At 43.6% G+C, this 22,543-nt stretch overlaps 1 protein-coding gene across 3 annotated transcripts in view; it reads right to left on the bottom strand.

Annotated features, from left to right (window-relative positions):
* The window catches only part of FBXL13 (F-box and leucine rich repeat protein 13), a 159,693-nt gene that overhangs the window by 134,611 nt on the left and 2,539 nt on the right, over window positions 1-22,543 (bottom strand). For all 3 annotated transcript variants that reach the window (XM_066591982.1, XM_066591984.1, XM_066591983.1), the window contains exon 2: window positions 8,815-8,918. In XM_066591982.1, the coding sequence (XP_066448079.1) occupies window positions 8,815-8,918 (104 nt within the window). The remainder of the gene's footprint in view (window positions 1-8,814; window positions 8,919-22,543) is intronic.

The following is a 22,543-nucleotide window of genomic DNA, read 5'->3' as shown; positions in this document are numbered from 1 at the left end:
AAACCTCTGCAGCACCCCCTATTGGAAGGCAGCATTCCTGCAAGTCAATGTTAGACTCTTTATACAAGCCTTGTAACAATGACTGGGAATTGAAAGCCAAGGCTTGTATGAAGAGTCTAAAATTGACTTGCAGGAATGCTGCCTTCCATTAGGTGGCGCTACAGAATTATTGTTGCATCTCACTTATTTGCATATTACCCAGAGGAGCATGAATGGCCTTATAAGTCTCCTCACTCACCTTATAGGTGCTCTCCCTAAGGAGAAAATATAGTGTTCCTAACCTATGACTCTTAGGACACGTTCAGATTTTTTCCTTCTGCCCCTCATGGCACCAGTGGAGATGCAGATTCTTATAATCACAGCTCAGAACTGAAACAAACAGCAGAGACTTCTCAAGAATTAGATTCTCAATCACGATCTCAGGGTGTGCTGCTGGGATCTGTAGTACTAAGGTTCCTAGCAGCACAGCTCCACAGGTTGGGGTTAATTGAGCTGGCTGGGTGTGGTATTCTCCAGCAGCCGATCCCCTTTAGTCTGCAGCACATATAAACCCAGCTGCTGTCAGTAGTTAATGCTGCTCTTATACTGTTTGGATGTATCTGTTTTTTTCCAACTCAGAGCTGTGTTTGCATGTACGTCTGTTGTGTCTCTCTGCTTCCCAAAGATGGTTTGGACACCTGTAGTCCTTGTCTGTATCATATGCAGACCCCCTCTTCCCTTCCCCCAACAGGTGCGGCCTCCAAATGTCTTATGTCTCGCTGTGTGTGTCAGTTGGTGGATCCCTGACACAGTTCCCTATGTCAGCTCAGTGGCTGACTGTCAATCCCCCTGGTATGAGGACATTGTTAGACTTGCTGTGGAGTTTCATCTGTGTGCATGTGAGCTCTGGGTGGAGTCCGTGTTGTATGCACTACCTGTTGTAGTCTGGTGTGAGCAGTCCTGTGCTGTGCTCGTTCTGTCTATGTTTGTGGTGTGAACAGCTTCTATGTGTGGTGGCTGCAAGAAAGGTGCTGTTGCAGCTTGCAGTGTGAACTGTATCCTGTTGTCTGTCCTGTACATCTTGCTGTGTGACTTGTGTTCTGTTGTCTGTGCTGTTGCAGCTTGTGGTATGAACTGTGTCTCCTGGTTAGTGTAGAGACTAGCGGTATAGCCAGGAGCCATGATGTGGCGCGCTAGCTTCCATATTTTGATCAAAATGTCAACTAATACCTGGCATTTAAATTCAGCTTTACCATCTGCAATTAGTGTTTGCATTTTGGCTGTTGTATGCCGTGTTTGCCGTGTTTTCTGGCTCTGTGTGTCTTCTTGTTCTGTCCAATTGTCCCTGTCCTGTGGCATGTGTACGTGTCCTGTTCTGGTGGCGTGGTTCCTAGAAGCAGCTAGGGCCCAGTTCCGAAGACCGCTGGGCCGCCCTTCATCAGGGCAATGTCCCCGCTCAGGTAGGGCCATGTCACCCTCCCTGTAATTCAGGGCTAGTTTTCTGAAACTCATGCGTATCCGTTCTTGGTCACGATCATGTGGGCCCCGTGCTTAGTTACCCACACGATCGTAACACACGATGTTCCTCTAATGGCTCTTCCTCATCTAAGACAGCGGAAAAAGGCCTTGCTTCCAGAGACATCACTAGAAGAGATATTCTGGGCTCCCAACAGGCCTCCCCCAACTCTAAAGTGCCTTTTTCCAAAAAAGGAACTCATTCTACCACTGTGGATAATCTAAACATGGAGAACCTCACTTGTAATTTACAATTGTATTCAAGTATAGATAAGCTGTCAGTCCAGCCTCCCTGACATATCTCATATTGACACTTAGGCTTCAGTCACACGAGTGCAGAAACAGCAACGTTTTTATGCCCGACGGATATATATGACCATCAGAGGCATTGGTTTCCAATGCATCCATTCACATGGGCGAATATACAGCACATAAAAATGTCAACCCATGAAAAATGGAACATACACAACCGAAATACGTGCTGACGCACATACAATGTGCAAAAAGATAATTGTGGAACTATCTTTTGTCCGATATATGGCGGTGGCTCCCATAGACTCCTATAGGAGCTGGACAAAGAAAGGCAGGTGGAGGCATTTTAGCAGCATCCAACGCTGCGAAAAGCTTACAGATACCTCTATATAGGCATGGGAAGTCATCCCGAGGGATTTCCGGGGTGCAACGTATTTTTTCGCTAAAAACAACGCTCACGGACATGTGAATAGTCAAGCTGTGTTTTTTAAAGGTACCATTTAAAGGGCATTTCTGGAACGTCCGCTGCAGACAAACATGGAATACAAAATTGTTCAAAAATTCATTTGCACCTCAAAGTAATACAAATTAAAAACTACATCTCTCTCTGCACTCCATATTGTCTCATCCATCTTCTGCTGTATATGTATTGCAAATGTCAGGAATGGGTTAATGGTTTTTACAAATGAAATTTTGCCTACTAGGCAAGCACAATGATGTAGGGTCTCCTGTGCTCCAAACGTTTTTTCCCATGGACACAAAGACTGCATGAAAAAAGTGACATGCACTATACTCATCCATTTTGCAGATGAGACTTGCGTATTCAAGTCAATGGGGGATGAAAAAAAATGAAAAAGGGACAGCACTTGGATGCTGTATGTATGCTATCCGTGGTCCGTATTTCATGAATGCGTTGCTAACAAATGTGGGAAAAAATAATTTGCGCCATATCAGTTTTTTTTCTGTGTACATGAAAAATGGATGACATACTGAATTTAAAAAAATGGATCCACAGACTGCATACGGGTGGCCTACTGAACCGCACACAGATGAAAAAAACATACCTTTTTTTGCAGGCATAACACAGACAAGTTTTTATACGGTTGTGTCTTTGGTCTAAAAATGGGAAAAAATCAAGTGATTTGATCAAATTGAAACAAAGATGTCAAGAATCATTCTAAGGAATAAGCGACACACAATCAAGCAGATTGCAGCTGAATACGATGGTGGTGTTACAACTAACGTGTCAACATGCACAATTTGTCCTCCCTTAGCACAAAAAGGCTATAACAGCAGATGACCAGTTCAAGTGTCAAATAAAAACAAAAAGGAAAGAAAAAGCGTAAAAATGGGATCACTGAAAAGTGAAAAAACATTGTCTGGTCAGAAGAATCCAGATTCATGTTGCACCATGCCCATGGGTCAGAAATTGGCACAAGCAGCATGAATTGATGAACCCTTCCTGTCTGCTGTTCAGAGCATATCAGTACCTCCAACTACAAGAAGCTACTCTGCCTGCATTCCTGCAGAGCAATTTCAACATCTAGCGGAATCTATGCCACCACAAACTACTGCGGTTCTGAGGGCCAAAGGCGGACCAATGCACTATTAGATGGATGTCTCTAAAAAAGTGGTATAACGCAGCGTTTTACCGCTGTGTGAGCTGTTGTATTGCTGCGTATGGCTGTGATTTTTGACTGCACATGACAGCGTATCTTACGCATGCTGTCATGCGCAGTCTTCCCAGTTTAATTTTTTTTTAAATTTCCCACTCTGTTGCTTAGCGACATTGCATATAAATGCCGCACATGTACAAAATAATTGCATATGTACAGCATTTTATACACACCTATAGAGAACAACAGGGCTCTATCATGCGTAATACGTGGTAAAATAGAAAATGCTGGTGGGAGGGGCCCCTGAAAATCAATGTATTTGAATTGCCACAATGTAGTGTGTATTATACGCACGTATATTGCGCGTGTAATATGTAATTCAAATATGCTGAATGAGAATGAGCCCTTATAGAAGCAACAATATTTAACATGACAATTGGGTCCACATGATTTCATTTATATTTTTAAGGCTTCATTCAGATTGTGTCCAGGTTTCCGTCCCTGAAAACGGCATTAAGGTGGAACTCCGTAAAGAAGCATAGGCTGTCATTACTTGCAAGCTTTGGTCTTCGTTTCAGCAGGTTTATGTTCATTTTAAGGATTTTAGTTGGAAAGAGTAGACGGAAATCACAGACTGGGACCTAGATGCAGTCTGAATGAAGCTTAACATTTACTAGGTAACAGAAAGTTTTCCTTACTTTTTGTTACATAGTCTTACCACTAGGTGGCAAGAAACACTTACTAGAGCTGATAATATAACATCGCTTTTATGGCACTGATGGAACACTGCAGAGCTTGAAATGCCTCTCACCAGTGTGCACTGGCGCTGCAGAGGTATTGTTCCATCTTCCTTATTTGCATATTTCCCAGAGGAGCATGCATGGCCTTATAAGTCTTCTCACTCACCTTCTAAGTGCTCTCCACAAGGAGAGATGATACCTTTCCCAACCTACTTCTAGTTTTGACTCTTGCCTTACCTAGAACTACTCTGACCTCTGTGTTCCCTGACCTTGGTTCTGATTTGGACTACACTTGAGCATGGAGGCGGCTAAGCAGTTCAGCCCCCTTCACAGTATAGGGAACTGCCTGTAAAACACAGATGACACCTTGCCGCAGCTGCTGGGATCAGAGATAACTCAGATGCCTGTTGTTTCACAATTTACAAAAGTAGAAATTCTACAGCTTTCTCAAAATCAGTTTAGAAACGTTATTTATCACAAAATATCCAAGTTTCGATATTGTAGGATATGTTTGAAATACAGGGTGGACCATGGAAAAGTAGCCCATCTCTGATCCCAACGCCACACTCTTTGGAGGAGGCCCTGTCATTTTACTTCAGCAGTATAAGAGATTTACACTGTGCTGTGTTTGGTTGCTGTGGGCAAGAAAGACGTAATTTCTTTTAGACAGCTTTCATAAATCTGCCCCCTGGTGTTCTCCCTGCAATAGCGAATAGTTATTGTGGAAGGCTATGTGCGAAGCGCAACAATTAAGGAAATACAAGAAGACTTCGTCAACAAGTACCCTGGTATAAAACCACCTGCTAAATGTTGTATTCAAAGCCTGATTCAAAAATGGCGCCAAACCAGGTCTGCCACAAACATTAAGAAATTGAGGGCGGATATTCAGCAGTGGATTACTAACAGCCCTCGAGAATCAATTCAGAGAGTGTCTCTGAAAGTTGGTGCATCATGAACGACATGTCGGCGAGTGCTCAAATCTCTGAACCTGAAACTATACCGAATAACGTGTGCAGGAACTGAAAGACCTCGACAAAGCTAAACGCGTAAATTACTGCATGTGGTTGCTGACTATGTGGCTAGAGGACTTTTGGAGCTATTATACTATATGACGGAGGAAGTGCGGTTTTCACTTACCAGGTCACCTAAATTCACAGAATATAAGGTATTGGTCTACTAAAAATTCCCACCAGTCTCACAAAACACCACTGCAGGGCCAGAAAATTGATGCTTGGTGCACAGTGCCAGGAACACAAAAAGTGAGCCCAATTTTCTTTGAATCAACTGTGAATATGGGAGTTTATCTGGACATGTTTAAACAGTTTTACACCAACTAACACCACAAGAAAGAATGTGCTGGGTTTTCGAACAAGATGGAGCAACATGCCCCAGCTCCTGTGACTTCCTAGCATGGGTTCATGAACTGCTTACAGAAATCTAAGGCCTCATGTCCACGGGAAAATCAGGCCCGCTACGGATTCTACATGGAGAATCTGCAGCGAGTCCCTCCTGCCCCGCGGACATGAGTGCTTAAAATAAGAATTAATAAGAATAACTTACCCGCAGCGGGCCGGGCACGTCTTCTCTTCCTCACGGCCAGATCTTCTTTCTTCGGCCGGCAGATGTACGCGGCACGGCGGCGTGCCGCGCGCATGCGCCGGGCACATCCACCGAGCCAAAGCAAGAAGATCTGGCCGTGAGGAAGAGAAGACGTGCCCGGCCCGCTGCGGGTAAGTTATTCTTATTTTAGGTCTCCCGTGGATCTGGACAGCTTCCATAGGCTTCAATAGAAGCCTGCAGGAGCCGTCCCCGCGGTAGACCCGCACGAAAATGGAGCATGTCGCGTTTTTTTACATGCTCCATTTTTTTTTAAATTCACTTTTATTGACCATCCGCGGGTATTTATCTACCTGCGGGTGGTCAATGAATCCCTATGGGGTGCGGATCCGTGGGCGGGAGAAGAGTTCAAATCCGCTGCGGATTTTAATTCTTCTTTTGCCCGTGGACATGAGGCCTAAGGGTTATGGCTACCACATTCTCTGGACCTGTCCATATGCGATTTTTTAACTGTAGGGAAATTTAAAGCAGAACATGTACACCAATAACCCACATACCCTGGATGAACTCAAGAAAACATCAAACATTATCTGCAGCTTCACCGTTGAAGAGCTGCAGTCAGTATCAACCAACATATTGTGATGTGCCCACAGGTGCATATAAGTGAACAGGGACCACTTCCAGGATCTGTTGTAATATGTGGGTAAATCAAAGCTTTGGAAAAAACAATCCAATTCTTGTTCTTTCTGGCTGCAGTATTGCTGTAATATTGCAGGCTGCTAGTAAAATATTGACATAAAAAATGGAAGTTTCAGTCACATGACCTTTCTCAGTGTACATCTATGACACCGATTGACTTAGCATTAGTATAATTTTTTATTTCATCAATATAAAATAACCAGCTCATTATTTCTACAAAAAGATCCTTCATCATCATTTTTTATCAATTAAACAAAATACAGTACTCAGGAATAAAAAAAGGAAAAACAAGAAGAAAAAAAGAGACAGCAAAAAAAAAGGAATAAGAAAATGAACAAAGAAAAAAATACAAAAAATTATGATTCAAGAAATATTTATTCAGAATTGGACATCACAAGAATTTGCACAACATATAGTGCAGTAATAAAAGAGAGGTATCCTCTATATAGGCAATGAGAAATATACAGTATATAGGATGCGAAAATGGAAGAAGTGACATAGAAATTCCGGTATCATTTAACAACATGACATAAATCAACAATGATAGTAAAATTGAATAAAGAAGAAAGTAGATAAAGAAAGAGAAAGTCAGAAAAACATACAGAATTTTCGGATGTTTCCATTGGGGCACAAGCCACAAACATATCTGTTGCAGAGAGAGATTTAGGACAGAAGGGTAACATTGGATACCCAAATCGAAAAAGGTGAAGTCTAGCCATGTAGCCCAGGTGGAATAAAAGTTGGAAATAGTGTTGTCATCTACAGATCTCAGCTCTTCCACATATCTTAGTGAGTCCAAGGCCTCAATCCACAATACCCCTGATGGGGGAGTGACAGGCCTCCAGAGCCTAGCAATTATCTATTTGACAGTCATAGGAAAATGTCTTGGGACACCCTTCCTGCATCGAAAAATAAAGTCTGGGAGCATGGAGAAAAGGTCCATCTCTGGTGTAATATCCATGGACAGTCTACCTATTATTTTGTATAAGGCAGAGATATCCCTTCATAAGGCAGATATGTTTTCCTGCGATGCGAGAGCGAGTGAAAACACATGATTATGAAACCATTGATTTTCAATGGTTTCATATTTATTTGTGATTTTTACTTCTAAGTCTCGCAGCGCAGAGAAAAAAATCTGCGATACCGCTCAGTGTTTTCAATGGGGCCGGTGGCAACAGCGCTAGCCCCATTGAAAACATAGGGAATACATCATGGACTTCTGCCACAGCTGTGACAGCTATGGCAGAAGATTCCTTCATCCCCACGGGGATCGGGAAGTATGTGATGTTATCCCATTGAATTCAATGAATGACTGAATGCTGCCTGTGATTGGCTGAGCACTGTAACCAATCACAGGCAGCACTTTGCTGTCATTTAATAGCTGAGCGCTGCCTGTGATTGGCTGATTGCTTTCTGTGGGCGGGGATTTTCCAATCCCTGGCCTCCAGAAGACGGACGAAGACTGCCATGCCAGAGAGGAGTCAGACAGCTCTTCTAGGTGCATATAATTTTTTAAAAACTTTTGTTTTACAGCTAGGGCTGATTTTCAGGGAACGGATTATATTTTAAGCCCTTCCTCGAAAATTATTGCCGTGGGGGTTACCTGCAACCCACTGCTTTCAATGGGGCCGCAGCAGTGCCGACCCCATTGAAAGCAATGGGAAAGCATCACAGACTTCTGCCACAGCTGCCCATTGACTTCAATGAAAGCCGTCTGCACAGAATCTGCAATGGAATAGAACAAGCTGCGATTTTCCTTCCACGAGCAGAAAATCACAATTGATTTCTGCTCGTGGACATGGAAAAGCGATTTTCCATACCATGTTTATGGGCAGTAATTGCTGAGGAATCTGGAGGCGAACTTTCAGCTTACATCAGAGACCGATGCATACATTTAATTGAATGAATATACATATATTCAGACCACAGCTATCTGATGTGTATGGCCAGCTTTACAGATCCATTAATGTTATAGGAAAGCTGTTACTAGAGCATCCACTATACTTCCCCATCCACTATCCCTAGATGTGCAAAAATGTAGTTGTAATGGAACACTGTACACAATCAATCAGAAGCGAAAAAAGGACTCACATATTGGAGCTTTCCTATCTCTTTGACTTCCACAGAGTACTAAATGCATTGAACAATTCTGATCACACGAGATCTCTTGGCACCTTCAAGTATTAGGCTATGGTTACTCTGTAATCTCCTAATCTAATGGAAATCAATGTGGGTCGCATTGAGACTTACAAGTTGCCGCGACCCACAGATCACAAAATGTCACACTTGAATTTTTTGTGACCCGCAAGTCGCAGTCACAGCTTCTTATTAGTTGCAATGCGATTCACACTGACTTCTATTAGACTAGGAGATTGCAGGACTACACTGCCATGTTTAGCTGCACGACCTGTGTCAGGGTGATTTGCTAATATGTGTGAGGATATCTATAGCAGTACCATAGAAAAGAATGATGGCCCATCTCCAACATCTCCTTGATCTTCTCTTCCAAAAACTGCAGTGGATTTTCCGGACACATAGCAAGCAGTCCACACAGTAGAGCCTGGAAAAAGAAAATGTATTTTTTATCCAATATAATATGATTTGAATGTTTTCAAACTATTCTTCTGTATGCGTGACTTTACATGGTCAACCTTTTCTGTGTCTAGAAAGTTGTATCTAAAATACAAAGTTTCCCCAATATTTTGGTGAAATCATAAAGCTTTCATGCACCCCAAAAAGCTTACGCCCAGTTACCTTTAGCTGTTATAAACACTGCAGGATTTCTAAATTGTACTGTGCTTAAAGAGACCCTGTCACGTTGAAAGTAGTTCTGATCTGCAGACAGCACAGTATACTTGGATCTTTCTGATCTTAGGAGTCGAGTGGGCGGTCCTAATGGTGTTTGATAGCACTATTCTCCAAAGTAGGAAGATTTAGCAACGGAGACATGATTAAGTACTTTTACATAATTTTGTGGTGCTTAACATGAAAATGTCATAGAAAATGCAAGATTGTTTCTTGTTTTGAAGTTACAGAAAGAAAAAGTAAAAAAAAACATGGAAAAAAATGAAATATGTGGTATTTGGGGATTTAAACTACTTTTCTGCCTGTATTTGTTACAATTTTCAGTAGTGGTATGTGTGGGAATTAAAATACTTATCTCCCTGTATTTGTTATAAATATAGACTTGCCACTAATTCTCTAACAATAATACATAATGTTATAGCGAGCTTTTGAACCTACGCAGGGACGTGAGGAAGAACCCTGAGTAGGTATGAAAGCTTGCTATAACATTATGTATTATTGTTAGCCATTAAAAGGTATCATATCTACAAGATTACTTGGTTCCTCTTATTGGGAAGAATCACATAGAACCATGAGTGGCAGGTGTATTGGGATTTTAAAGTTAAGTCTATGTCAGTGGGACTACAGTAGGGCTATACAAAATTCTGTTGTTATCTGTTGTGAATAAGGCAGTCTGGACAGATTAAATCATTACAAGAAAGACTGGCCTTGGTGATCACAACTTAAAATGGGCTAGAAGAATGTAGGGTATCAATATCATTAACCTTACATCTTGTGGATCGTGCGGGATCAGCATCTGAACGCACGCCATCTCGTAGCAGTAGCTAGTTGTTACTGATAGCCGGCCCCCCACTGCAATGCCCTTTGGGTAAATAAACAGTCAGTCCTTCCCGGTCCTCGGACAATAAAGCACTCTTAGGGCAACAACGCAGTCTTCCAATTAGCCCAACATAAGGTGATTGTCACTGAAGTCAGTGGAGACAGGGAAGGATAGCATACACAGTCTTGGTGCAGAGAAATCCTTGTGCTTCTCTGTGCATAGAGGCTACTACATGAACAGGGGGGAAGATGGAGGAAGAGAAAGCTACAGCAGCAGAAGAGGGAGCGGGATGAGGTTGACTCTTTGCCTTCTAGCCCCAGGGACTGTCCAAGGCAGTGGGTGGTAGAAGTTCATGTGCCTGTTCATACATATTGTGTTGAGGTTGTTTATGCTCTTGCTGCGCTTTAAACGCTTACCGCAGATCTTACAGATGACCACTCTTCTGTCATCATCTGCAGTTTCAACGAATGCCCAGGCTGCACAAGTCCTGTGAGCTGACCTAGCTGTGGGCCTGATGTTGGTGCTGCTGTGACTAGTAGTAGCGGAAGGTGATGGTACAACCCTTATGTTTGTCTGCGACACCCTACTCCCTGTCTAAGCATGGTGTTGCCCCGTAATGTCTTCCTCTTTCTCCTGCCCCTGCGAGCTCCTATCATGACTCTCCCTGCCTCTCCATGTTTGATCAAGTACCTCATCAACTTCCAACTCCTCTACCTCTTGAGTGGACTCTATGCCAGAGTGAGCACCAAGAGCCGGCACCTTTGTTTCAACCCCCCCTAGTACACATTACTTGTGAAGGGCTGATCACGCACACTAACCCACCATCATCTTCCTCAGAGGAGGAGCAAAATGATTGGGCATCAATGCATTTAATGTCTTGGTCTTCTCCCTCTGTTTGTTTGGACTGCCCGGTTGACAACCATGACATAGAAAGATCAAACAGGTCCTCAGGCTGATCCATGTTGACTGCTTTGGAGGGTGCGGGGGATCTGGCACGGGGTGAAGGAGAGAGAGGATGTTCATGGCTGACTGACTACTGTGTGCCTGAGACTGAGAGGAAGAGGAGGTGGTGGTACTTGAGGCATCCTGTTTCATCCACTGTATAACCTTTTCTGCATGCTGTGGATGTAATGCATGGGTAGAACCACTTCTAAGGAATGGTAGCGAGCTTGCCACATCTCCTGCAGAACGTGGAGCTGTTACTTTAGTGGGAGCCGCTTGAAGTGCCAACTTGGCCCATCCTCTACCACCTCCAATGCCACTTACACACCCCCTACCCTTTGCTTTCTTCACATTTCCTTTTATTTACTGTATATACTCGAGTATTAGCCGACCCGAGTATAAGCCGAGACAATAAGTTTTACCACAAAAAACTGGTAAAGCTTATTGACTTGAGTATAAGCCGAGCTATACTCGAGTATATACTAGGTAAAGAAAAAATGCAATACTCCCCTCCCAGCCGGCGTCTGTGTCCCTGGCGCGATGATCTCCTCAGCGATGCAGCAAGCTTCTTCAGACTTCTCCCCACTCTAATCTCCCTGCTCAGTTTTCAATTCCCCCACCGCCAGCGCTGTGCAAGTAAGCACTGTGATTGGATCGAGTGCCAGCCAATCACAGCCGGCGCTCGATAAACCAATTACAGCCATTCAGCAATGTCATTTACTGAATGGCTGTGAATGACCGAGCACCGGCTGTGATTGGCTGGTGCACAAGCCAATCACAGCGCTTACCTACACAGCGCTGATGGCGGGGGAATTCAAAGCTGAGTAGGGAGATGACAGCGGGGAGAATTCTCAAGCAGCTTGCTGCACCGCCGGGGAGACCATCACGCCGGGGACACAGACAAAGGCTGAGAGATGAGTATTGCGGAGTGTTTTTTTTTATACCTGACTCGAGTATAAACCAAGGGGGGCTTTTTCAGCATAAAAAAATGTGCTGAAAAACTAGGCTTATACTCGAGTATGTATGGTAATTTAGTTTTTGTTTACTTTTTAGTGTAGTTTTATGTAACTTTTCAGGTAAATTTTTAATTTATAGTGGCCAAACTGTTAACTTTGAACAATGTCTGAGGCCACAGAGTACTGCAACTATTTTCCACACCAAAGCAATATTTCCCATGCCAAAGTTTAGTTGATAGCAGCAGAAATATACCTTCTCCCAATGTACAGACCACGTTTTTGTATAGGCATATAGATGTGATGCAGCTTCTTTCTCTGCTCTCTCCAATAGAACGCTGCTTACGTCCTCTGCTGATATACAAGTTTCTACGCCAGCAGAAATATATATCCTCTGCAGAACATCTGTTCCTAACAACGGACCACGTTATATAGGCTTCATTAAACATGATACAGCTTCTTTGTCCAGTTACAATTATAATGCTGTCATAATGACGATGATCTCATAATCACGTTATCATAATCATGCTGATGTCACAAACAAAATGTTACAATCTTGATGATTTCAGAATGACAGTGTCATATTCACAATGATTTCACAATGATTTCACAATGATATCGCAATGACTATGTCAGCAATCCTGTATGTAGTGGAGCATCAGGGGTATCAAAATTCAACTCAATTCCTTTAAAGTGAACACATCTTTATTGTGCCCGTATCACACAGCGACGCTTCAACTGCAACTGTGGTCTTTCTCAAGCAATGACTATGTCACAATCACAATGATGTCACAATCATGATGATGTTATAGCCATGATAATTTCATAATTATGATAATGTCAGAATCTCAATGTTATCATTCTGACGGTGTCACAACGATAATGATGTCATAATCAAGATGATATGAAGATGTACAATAGGGTTTATAAACCTGGTGGTATCTTGAACATAGAAAATAGAGATGAGCGAACCTACTCGGTTTGGGTGTTTTTGAACTCGAGCACCGCTTTTTCCGAGTAACTGACTACTCGGACGAAAAGATTCGGGGGGCGCCGGGAGGTTGCAGAGGGGAGGGGGGGGGGGAGAGAGAGAGCTTTATTAGTACTAACCACACATAGAGTGCTTTAACACAGGTGGAATGAAATCTGTGGATTTTGATGCAGAACTGAAAATGGCAGAATTCTTCCGACAATTGCTCATCAAAATCTGCATTGAATCTTGCAGATTTTGGTACAGAATTCTGTGGCAGCAAATTCCGCAGTGTTCTGCGGAAATATTGGCACCCATGTTAAAGCACTTACAGAGGACTATTCCTTGATATTTTTGAGCTACATGCTAGCCACACCCAACTGCAAATGACTAACTGCTATCTCCCAGTAATAGCCATACAGCTGTACGCACAGTAACAGACAGAGAGCTGTCAATCATTGGCTGGAGGGTGGGTGCAACTAACCTGTAGCTCATGAATATTGAGGACTACTTCCTGTAGTATTCTATGTGTAGCTGCTTCTACTAAAATGCAAGTTTCTCCCACAATAGTGCACAGATACATACATCAGACATATCACTGGTCTCAGAAATGGCTGTGAAAAAATGGTGACTCATTAAAAAAACCTCATTTGTATGGCTTGGAGGAAAGAAGAGAAACGGGTCAACATGATTGAAACCCCTAAATATGTTGAAGGGGTATTCCCTGCTTTTACTATTGATGACCTACCCCGAATAGCAATAATATGTGTATCCTATGGTGTATATATGTTTCTTACATCAGCCTAGGCAAACACGTGTGTGTGTATATATATGTTGTACACTGGTATGTAGATGCAGGCTCATACTCCCCCATATCCTTTCCTGGCTTAGGAATGTCCTGAGATAGCGGATCCTGACCCCCTCCCTCCAGAGAGGAGGAGTTAGAACAATGAATATAGAATGAGCCTATTCTACTTAAGTTGCGGTTCCTAGGAATTACATATTTAGTAGTAACACACCTGAAGGCATTAATATATATTAATCATGGGAGTCATTACAAGCTAAGCCACTTGTGTATTTCGTGACCGCCCTTAACTCTTGCTTACATAAGTGAATGTATATATACATTGTCTGCCTTGCAAAAAAACTCAGAAGAGCATCATTGTCGGATAATACTGGCTGTGTCATGTGTCAGTGATTTGTGTACACAACTTCTCATATAATTCGGACCAGGCAATGAAACACGCTAAGAAATCTCTGATAATTTTCTCAACAGCTGGTGCCTGCTCACAGGGACGAGAGAGGACTTATTTGTCCGACTGCTTAAGTTCGGAGCTCAGATGATAGAACAATTGGAGAAACTGCAGTAGTGAGGTGAGTTGTATGTGTACTATATACCTCCACTCCTTATATTGTTTCTCGTCTGTCTTAAGAGCTCTGGTCGGGTAAGTTGAATCCGTATATGGGTCCATTGTATAATTTGTAGCCTCTCTCCCTAAGCAAAATAAGAATCCTGATGTGTTTCATTGTACTGGGGAATGGCTGGGTGCTGTGTAAGGTTTGTTTGTTTGTCTACCAATTATCCTAGGGTTTCCAGTGTTTGACAAGACACTAATGGTTTGCTGAGCGTAGTTTCAAAGGTTTTTATAAAATAGTTATTCCTAGCAAAGGTATGCGTCCCTGCTGAATAACGGAAATGATCTAGGAGTAGCACGGTAGTTGTACAGCGTATATAGGTCATTAAATCGATAATATAGGCAGCAAGCGGATGGATGTTGGAGAATGTTACACAGCTCCGCACATTGTATCTGATATAGAAGAGAAAAAGAATGTGAACAAGTTAAAGAAGGTTGATGTTAATTACAGAATGTAACTCAGGAGGTACGCTAAATTAGCCTTTCTGGAAGAAGGTGATAAGGGGAAAAAAAGGCAATGGTATGAAAATAGTGGATACATGTATAGTTACTGTTAGGCCTTAGTCACACGGGCGTTTTTTCATGCGATTTGCGGATCGCATGACGGATGCGCATCCGCAAATCGCGTGACCGGTGCGCGCAAGTCGCCCGCAAATCTGCTCCTAGCCGCGTTTCATTAGAAACGGTCCGGAGCTGTCCAGCGCATTGCATTCAATGGAGACGGCAATAGAGCCGGCTCCATTTAAAGCAATGCGCTGCGGGCGAGCCCGGGATGAATTGTCGGGAAGGGCTTAAATATATAAGCCCTTCTCTGCAATTCATCCTAAAATGTGTAAAAATAAAAAATATATATTTACTCACCTTCTCCCGGCAGCCGGAGCTCCGCACGGCCGTCCTGCAGTGGGTGTGAAGGGGGTGTGAGTCAGACCTGCCCCCTGATTGGCTCAGCGCTGAGCCAATCAGAGGCATGTCTCACTCACACCCATTCATGAATTCATGAATGGATGTGAGTCAGACTTGCCCCTGATTGGCTCAGCGCTAAGAGGCAGCAGTCACTCACCCATTCATGAATTCATGAATGGGTGTGTGAGTGAAACCTGCCTCTGATTGGTCAGGGCTGTGACCAATCAGAGGCAGATCATTCAGCAGGCGGGGATTTTAAAGCCCCGCCGGCTGAATAGTGCCGAGAAGCAGTTCAGGAGAACTGACAGCGGCCGCGGCTGGACTCCGGCTGCAGCGGAAAGGTGAGTATACAATTTTTTTTTATTTTAACACATTTTAGGATGAATTGCAGGGAAGGGCTTATATATTTAAGCCCTTCCCGACAATTCACCCCGCGCACGCCGGCAGCCCATTGCTTTCAATGGAGCGGCTGTATTGCCGGCTCCATTGAATTCAATGGGCAAACATCGTTCTTCTCTGTCACAGCTGTTACAGCTGTGGCAGAGAAGAATGATTTGTCTTCTATATGTTCTCAATGGGGTCGGCGCTGCTGCCGCCGGCCCCATTGAGCGCATATAGAGAAGAGAACAGGAATCGCAGATCGCTGATAGGTGCGATCTGCGATTTCTGTTCTATAATTTATCGGACGAGCGCATAAAAAGCGCTCATGTGTCCGATACCATTGCAAAGCAATGGTTTTATAAAATCGCCGGACGCATGCACATGCGCAAATCGCGGCAAAAAACGCCCGTCTGACTAAGGCCTAATAGAGAAGGAGGAGGTGGCTTCTTCTTCCGTTGTGGATAATAGGAAGTCAAATGGTGACACTGCCCCCTGTGATGAGGAGACAGCACATAATGCGCTTGCTCCTATTGCGCTGGCCCCACCCCCATACAAGCCCTCTGGATGGACTTGTTGGCATTGCACATAAAGGAATAAAGTGTAGTGAGATGCCTGTCTGACTTGATAGTGTTCTTAGATTATTATTATTATTTAAGATTATTATTAGGCATTGCCTTTTACCAGCACCCAGTCAGGCCACGCCCATGCTGGCCATATCAGTGCCAGTCATGGCCTGCGGCCATCTTAGAATCTGCTGTAACAATACCTTCGTCTGTCGCCCAAGTGCTATCTTAGCTCAATAGCAGGCACAGTCTGGCTTCTCACCTCCCATAGATGTACCTTTTACATAGCATCCCAATGCTTGCACTGGTAGTAGTGCACCACACAAATGATGAGTGCCTTCTCTAAATTACGTAGGAATATTCAGAACCCCTCCATCCCGTGTCCTCTGTGTCTTGATGATATGTTGTTTGTCTTGGTATAAGATAAGGTCAGTATGATACTGTTGGATATTTAGTCGTAGCAGTTCTAGATTTTAAGTATAAAATCTAGAGGAATACATATGGTCTCCTTCATACAAGTGTCAAGTAGTGTTTCGCACTGAGGGGACAAGTTGCTATGGGTGAAAGTAGCACTGATAAGGATCAGGGATAGCAGGTGTGATATGGTTAGCTTACAAATGGTTAAAGATTTTTTTTTTTATTTGAATGCTTGGCCCTTGTGAAGCCGCTTCCTCCCTTCATCCCCCCTTCCTCCCCCTCCAACCTCACAGAATTTGTTGTATATCGGACACACAGAGGAGGGAGGGAAAGAGTGTGACTGACCTTGTAATGTAGACGTCTAGGAGCAGTACTCCTCTTGCATGAATTGAATAGAGACTTGTAATGAAGACAAACATGAATGAAGTGGTAGGAGTTGTGCTGACTGGGATCTGATGTACCACATAGGTTTCTAGGAGCACAGCCCCACAGGTGTGGAATGACTGAGCTGGCTGGGTGTGGTGTACTCCTGCTAGCCAATCACCACAGGTCTGGTTGCAGTTAAATATCCTCCCTCTGCAAGAGAAAGCTGGTTTCCCTTCACTCTAGAGTTTGTTGGTTTTGCATGCCTGTACATGTGTTAGGTGTTTGTACAGGGGGCTAGTCCAGTGTTTGTGGAGGTGGCCAGACATTAGGTGTGGATAGCCCTGCTTTGTGTATATGGTGGGAAGTGTCATGTTCTGTATGTCTGTGCAGGTGGCTAGATACGAGGAGTGAGCAGTCCTGTTCTGTGGATAGTGTGAACAGGGGCTAGTCCAGTGTTTGTGCAGGTGGACAGACATTATCTGTGGATAGCCCTGTTTTGTGTATATGGTACAAATAGTGTCATGTTCTGTATGTCTGTGCTGGCGACTAGACATGAGGAGTGAACTGTCCTGTTCTATGTGGTTGTGTGTCTGGTAACCCTAGTGTGTTGCTGTGTGATTTGTGTTCTGTGTTCCGGTCTGTTCTGGTTCTGTGTATTAACCTTTTAGGGATGGTCAAGACCTAGGTTCCAGCACAGGCCCGCCTTTATCGAGGTGATCGCCTTGCTTATTAGGTAGGGTCCTTCCATTCTCCCTCCAGCTTGCAGTCAGTTGTCTTGCTAGTGTAGGGACCTGCGAGACAATGAGGAGCCTTGACTGTAGCTTGCGGGCTTAAGTATTTTAGCCAATATGCAAACCAATACTTCGTACTTTGATAGCTATTACATCTACTTATGGGCCCGGTGTTTGTTTGCCCACACAAACGTAACAGAAGTGAATTAAAGTGTCTCAGTATAAGCTTATGCAAACAGGAAAGGTGCAGGAATCTTAATGTATATTCTTACTGTTATTTGTGCACATGTAAGTTCTGTGATTGTTTTGCAGTGAGTTTAATTGTTAAATGGTGTTACTGTTGTATTTTCAGTGTGATGTCATGTAAGAGAAACAAGTTGTTGATAACCTCTATGTGAGACCAGTGAGTGTTTCTATTATGGGAAAAATATTACAATGATACTAAGGTTAGCTGTAGAATCCTAGAAGCAGTTAAAGTTTTGTTTATTTCCTTTCACCTTCTCTCCCTGATAAGAGGAATTCCGGGTGGGTGGGTGCAGGTGGTTGTTTAGGTTGGAGGATCAAACGAGTCTGCAGATGAGGGGAGTGGTAGTAATTGCGGGAATTTTTATGCTATGCAATTTGCACTGTGTGTAGAGAATTATATGGTTATTGCTATTTATATGAGAGGGAAAGACTTGACCGCACGGATGGATGAAAGTTTATGACAACTGTTCAAGCTGTGATGAATGTAAAATGTGTTATGAAGATATTGACTGGGGATAAAAATTTCTCTTCCCTAAGCATAAGACTCTACTGGACACTCAGTGTGGGATGTGAATTTCATCCACATTTTTGTTTTCCTTTGCCTTTGCATATGTACGTGTAAGTGTACACTGCAGCTGTGGCATTATACTCATGAACTCAAAAGTTCAGGATAAGCAATAATAAACACCGTGCTGAAGTGCACTTCTTTGTAGATGAATGCCTGTGCAGTAAATCATTCTGCTCGACTGACCAGGTATTGCAGGAAAAAAAAAACCACTACATTTTTCACACCCTGAAGATTGTGGTCTATTTTTTTTTCTTTTCTCAGCCCTGGGAGTACAAAGTCTTTCAATGTTGCTTGTGGTGCGCCCTCTTGTGTTAGAAACAGTAGCAGCAGCGGGACAAAAGTTTTGGGATTGGTTTCCATTTTTCCTGTGACAGTATTAGGCCACATGAAGTCACGGCCAATACTGGCACAGGTTTCGCTAAAACTTTGGTTCACAGAACATGACTCTCTCCTACAGTGCGCTCTGCTCATGACACACAACGTGCCCAATTCAGCGCTGCACCACCCTCTACCCATCTACCTTGTGGCATCTGGAAAAGCAGGGGAAAGAGTGGGAGTAATCATCTGATAGTTTTCTTTTTTAGCTTGATACACATGACTATGCAATAGCTAATGGCCCAGGAGACAGGGGATTCAGTTATGTTGTTGATCAGTCATTAGACAACAATAATTTTACACTCTTTGTGGATCAAGGTATGGTCAAGAAGGCAGGTTCTATAGAGGTTATGTTCTGCTCTCCTTATATGATATGTCAAGGTCGAAGCCCTTCCACCTCATGTCAACCTGAATTGCGAGCTCTGGGAGAAGCATGCAAGCATGCTCAAGAGAACAAGGTTAACATCTACTTGGACTCATGTTATGCCTTTGGCATTGCTCATGACTATGGACCCATCTGGAGAGCAAGGTCATTCTTTTCAGCAAATGAAAAAACAATTAAAGACAGTAAAGGTGTACAGGCACTGATGGAAGCCCTCTTGCTGCCCGAAAGAGTGGCCTGAAAGCACAACAAGAGGCCACTTCAAGGATGGCACAAAAGAGGCAACCGGAAATCACTCGGCTGAGCAGGCTGTGAAGACAGCCACACAGAAGCCCAGACGTGATCCTTCAGGGGTTGGGGCGGTACAGGTACCTCCTCAGACGTCACCCCCAGTGGATTATGACCTGTTGATGCAGTTACAAAAGCAGGTAATCAAGGGGAAAAGGGAACAATGGGAACCAGCAGGAGGGGCAGAGACACCTGGAGATAAATTGATGGTATCTAACAAGCTCTGTCTTCCACAGGCCCCTATCTAGTCATGACTCCGGTCTTCTGTGGAAATACACACCTGTCCAAAACAGCTATGAGAGATGTGGTCATTAGTCACTGGTATGCACCAGGATTTAGCGCCACAGCAGCTAAGTACACACAGGGCTGCCTAATTTGTGCACAGAACAATGTGGGTTGGTTTGAACGGACTCCCATACAGTGCACCCATTGTCCCGACTACCCATTCTAGCATCTTCAAATAGACTACATCCAATTGCCAAGGGTGAGCAGGTATGAGTAAGTTCTGGTCTGCTTAGACCTGTTTTCAGGGTGACCAGTCTGGCCTACCAGTTCACAACGCCATCACCAAGAACTGATATCTGAGGTGGTATTCAGGTACAGTGTACCAGAGACAATTGAGAATGACTGAGACACTCCCTTCACGGGAAGAAGTGATGTAGGAAGTAATGAAAGTATTAGGGGTGGAACAGGCTTTTTATGCTCCGTACCATCCACAAAGCAGTGGTAGAGCAGAGAGCTTAAATGGTACCTTAGAAACCACGATCCAGAAAGCCATGGCAGAGCTCCATAGACTGTGGACCGAGTTCCTCCCCCTGGCACTCTTCTCCGTAAGGTATACACCTAACAGAATAGGCCTCAGCCCATATGAGGTACGTTTTGGGTCGGCCCCAAGGTTACGACTGTATTTTCCACGATAACTCCAGATACAGCATGGTAGCTTGACAAACCATGTTATTGTTAGAAAGAACTTATTCTGTGAAACTAGAAGAATCGGTGGTTACCAAAAGACATGTCCGCAAAGCTCTAGAACTCAGACTTTATGGTCCATAACAAGTGTTCCTGACACCACTACAGAAGTTTAGCTGGAAGGACAAAATCAAATTGGATACAGGTGTCTCATTGCAAGAGAGTCTTCCCACCATGATAGACATATGCTTTCTCTTCAGCTATGGTTCCATAACTAAGGCTCTAAAAGGTCTAACTAGCCTCACTAAAGAACTAACAGCAAATTTTGGCATCTCCGAGCCCCTTTGGTGACTGGTGGACAGATACTTTCAGGAGATGGAGCCACTGGATTTCATATTTTGATATAACTTTAATGACTATTCTTGCTACTATTGCTATTATTGACTGCTGCATTATTCCGTGCCTTCGAGGATTCTTTTCAAAGGTTATGAGGTTTAGCTACTGACTTTGATATTGTATTTGCTTTATATCAACTCTCCATTCCTACAACACTATTCCAAGATACTTTTTCTTATGAGCGCTAGGGGTGCATCAGTCAGGGGATCCAGGGAAGTTGTGTAGGAATTCGGCTTATGTCACATTTGTAAGTAACTGGCTAGCTGTTCTCCCAGCTGCTCTAAGAAACAAAAGGAGGAGGAGTTAGAATAATGAATATAGAATGAACCTATTCTACTTAAGTTGTGGTTCCTAGGAATTAGGTATTTAGTAGTAACACACCTCAAGGCGTTAACATATGTTAATCAGTGGAGTCATTACAAGCTAAGCCAATTGTGTATTTCATGACCACCCTTAACTCTTGCTTACGAAATTGAACATATTTATATATATATACACATTGTCTGCCTTGCAATAAACTCAGAAGAGAATCATTCTCGGCTGTGTCATGTGTCAGTGATTTGTGTACACAGCTTCTCATATAATTTGGACCAGGCAATGAAACACGCCAAGAAATCTCTGATGATTTCCCTAACAACCCCTAGGATAGGTCATCAACAGTTGATCAGCAAGAATCTGCCACTCAAGATCTCCGCCCATCAGCTGATCCTCCATCCCGCTGTCAGGGACAGAAGTGCAATAGAAGGCTTCATTCCCATTGAAATCAATGGGAGCAATGCTTCCTATTACTTTTTTGTCTCTGACCACAAGGAGGAACTGGAATGTGTTATAGAATGCATAAGTCACAACGATTTCAATAGGAGTGAAGCTGTCTATTATGCCTTTGCCCCTGACACCGATGACGATGTCCGGCCCTGCTACATTAACAATGGGCTGGATTCTGACTGATGGATCCCCGTCAATCAACTAATGACCTCAGAATAGGTCATCAATAGTAAAAGCCCTGAATATCACTTTAAGGGTATAACTAAAGTTCAGGAGGGAAGCTGTTTTATTAGGAAGTTAAATACTACAATAAATGGACACAATCTGAAATGAGTTGGGGCATATACTGGCTCCATTAATGCATCCGTACTACGGATGAGTGTCCCAGCCTGACTACGCATCTCGTGGTCCGAACTCTGAGTATCATAGATTCCGATGGTGTTCAGAGTTCGGGTATTACGGATGCATAAATGCAGCTGAACTACACTTGTGTGTCACTGGCCTTAGGGCTCATGTCCGCGCTCGTGTTTTCACTGCGTATTATGGGTGCATTGCACAGACAGGTGATACGTGTTGAATGAAGTCAATGGACTTTCATTGATCCATGCACGCTGGCATGTAGAAACAGTGTATCGATATGCAAGAGAAATAAATCACAGCATGCTCTATTTCTCTGCATACCACACAGTGTGAGCCCTATAAATTTGTATATGCTTTCCATACGCAATACATTGTCACATTGCACATGTGCGCGTGATATGCGGCATGCGCAATGCCATATGTGGTCTCTGCAGAGCGGGTATTATTATATCTTGACGCCACCAGTAAGTCCTTGTGGAGACAAGAGTGATGGGCGGGGGGGGGGGGGGGGGGGGGGGGTGACGCCCCCTGATGCTGATTGGCTGCAAAAGATGGGTTGGCTGCAGGTCCTAAGAGGCCAGTATAACCCTGGTGTCCTGGCTGACAGGCTACTAACTGTACTTTCCGTCC

This window comes from Eleutherodactylus coqui, chromosome 2 (genome assembly GCF_035609145.1).
Source record: "Eleutherodactylus coqui strain aEleCoq1 chromosome 2, aEleCoq1.hap1, whole genome shotgun sequence".
Lineage (NCBI taxonomy): Eukaryota > Metazoa > Chordata > Amphibia > Anura > Eleutherodactylidae > Eleutherodactylus > Eleutherodactylus coqui.
The sequence above is the reverse complement of the archived record's forward strand: the minus strand, read 5'-3'. Positions and strand labels throughout refer to the sequence as shown.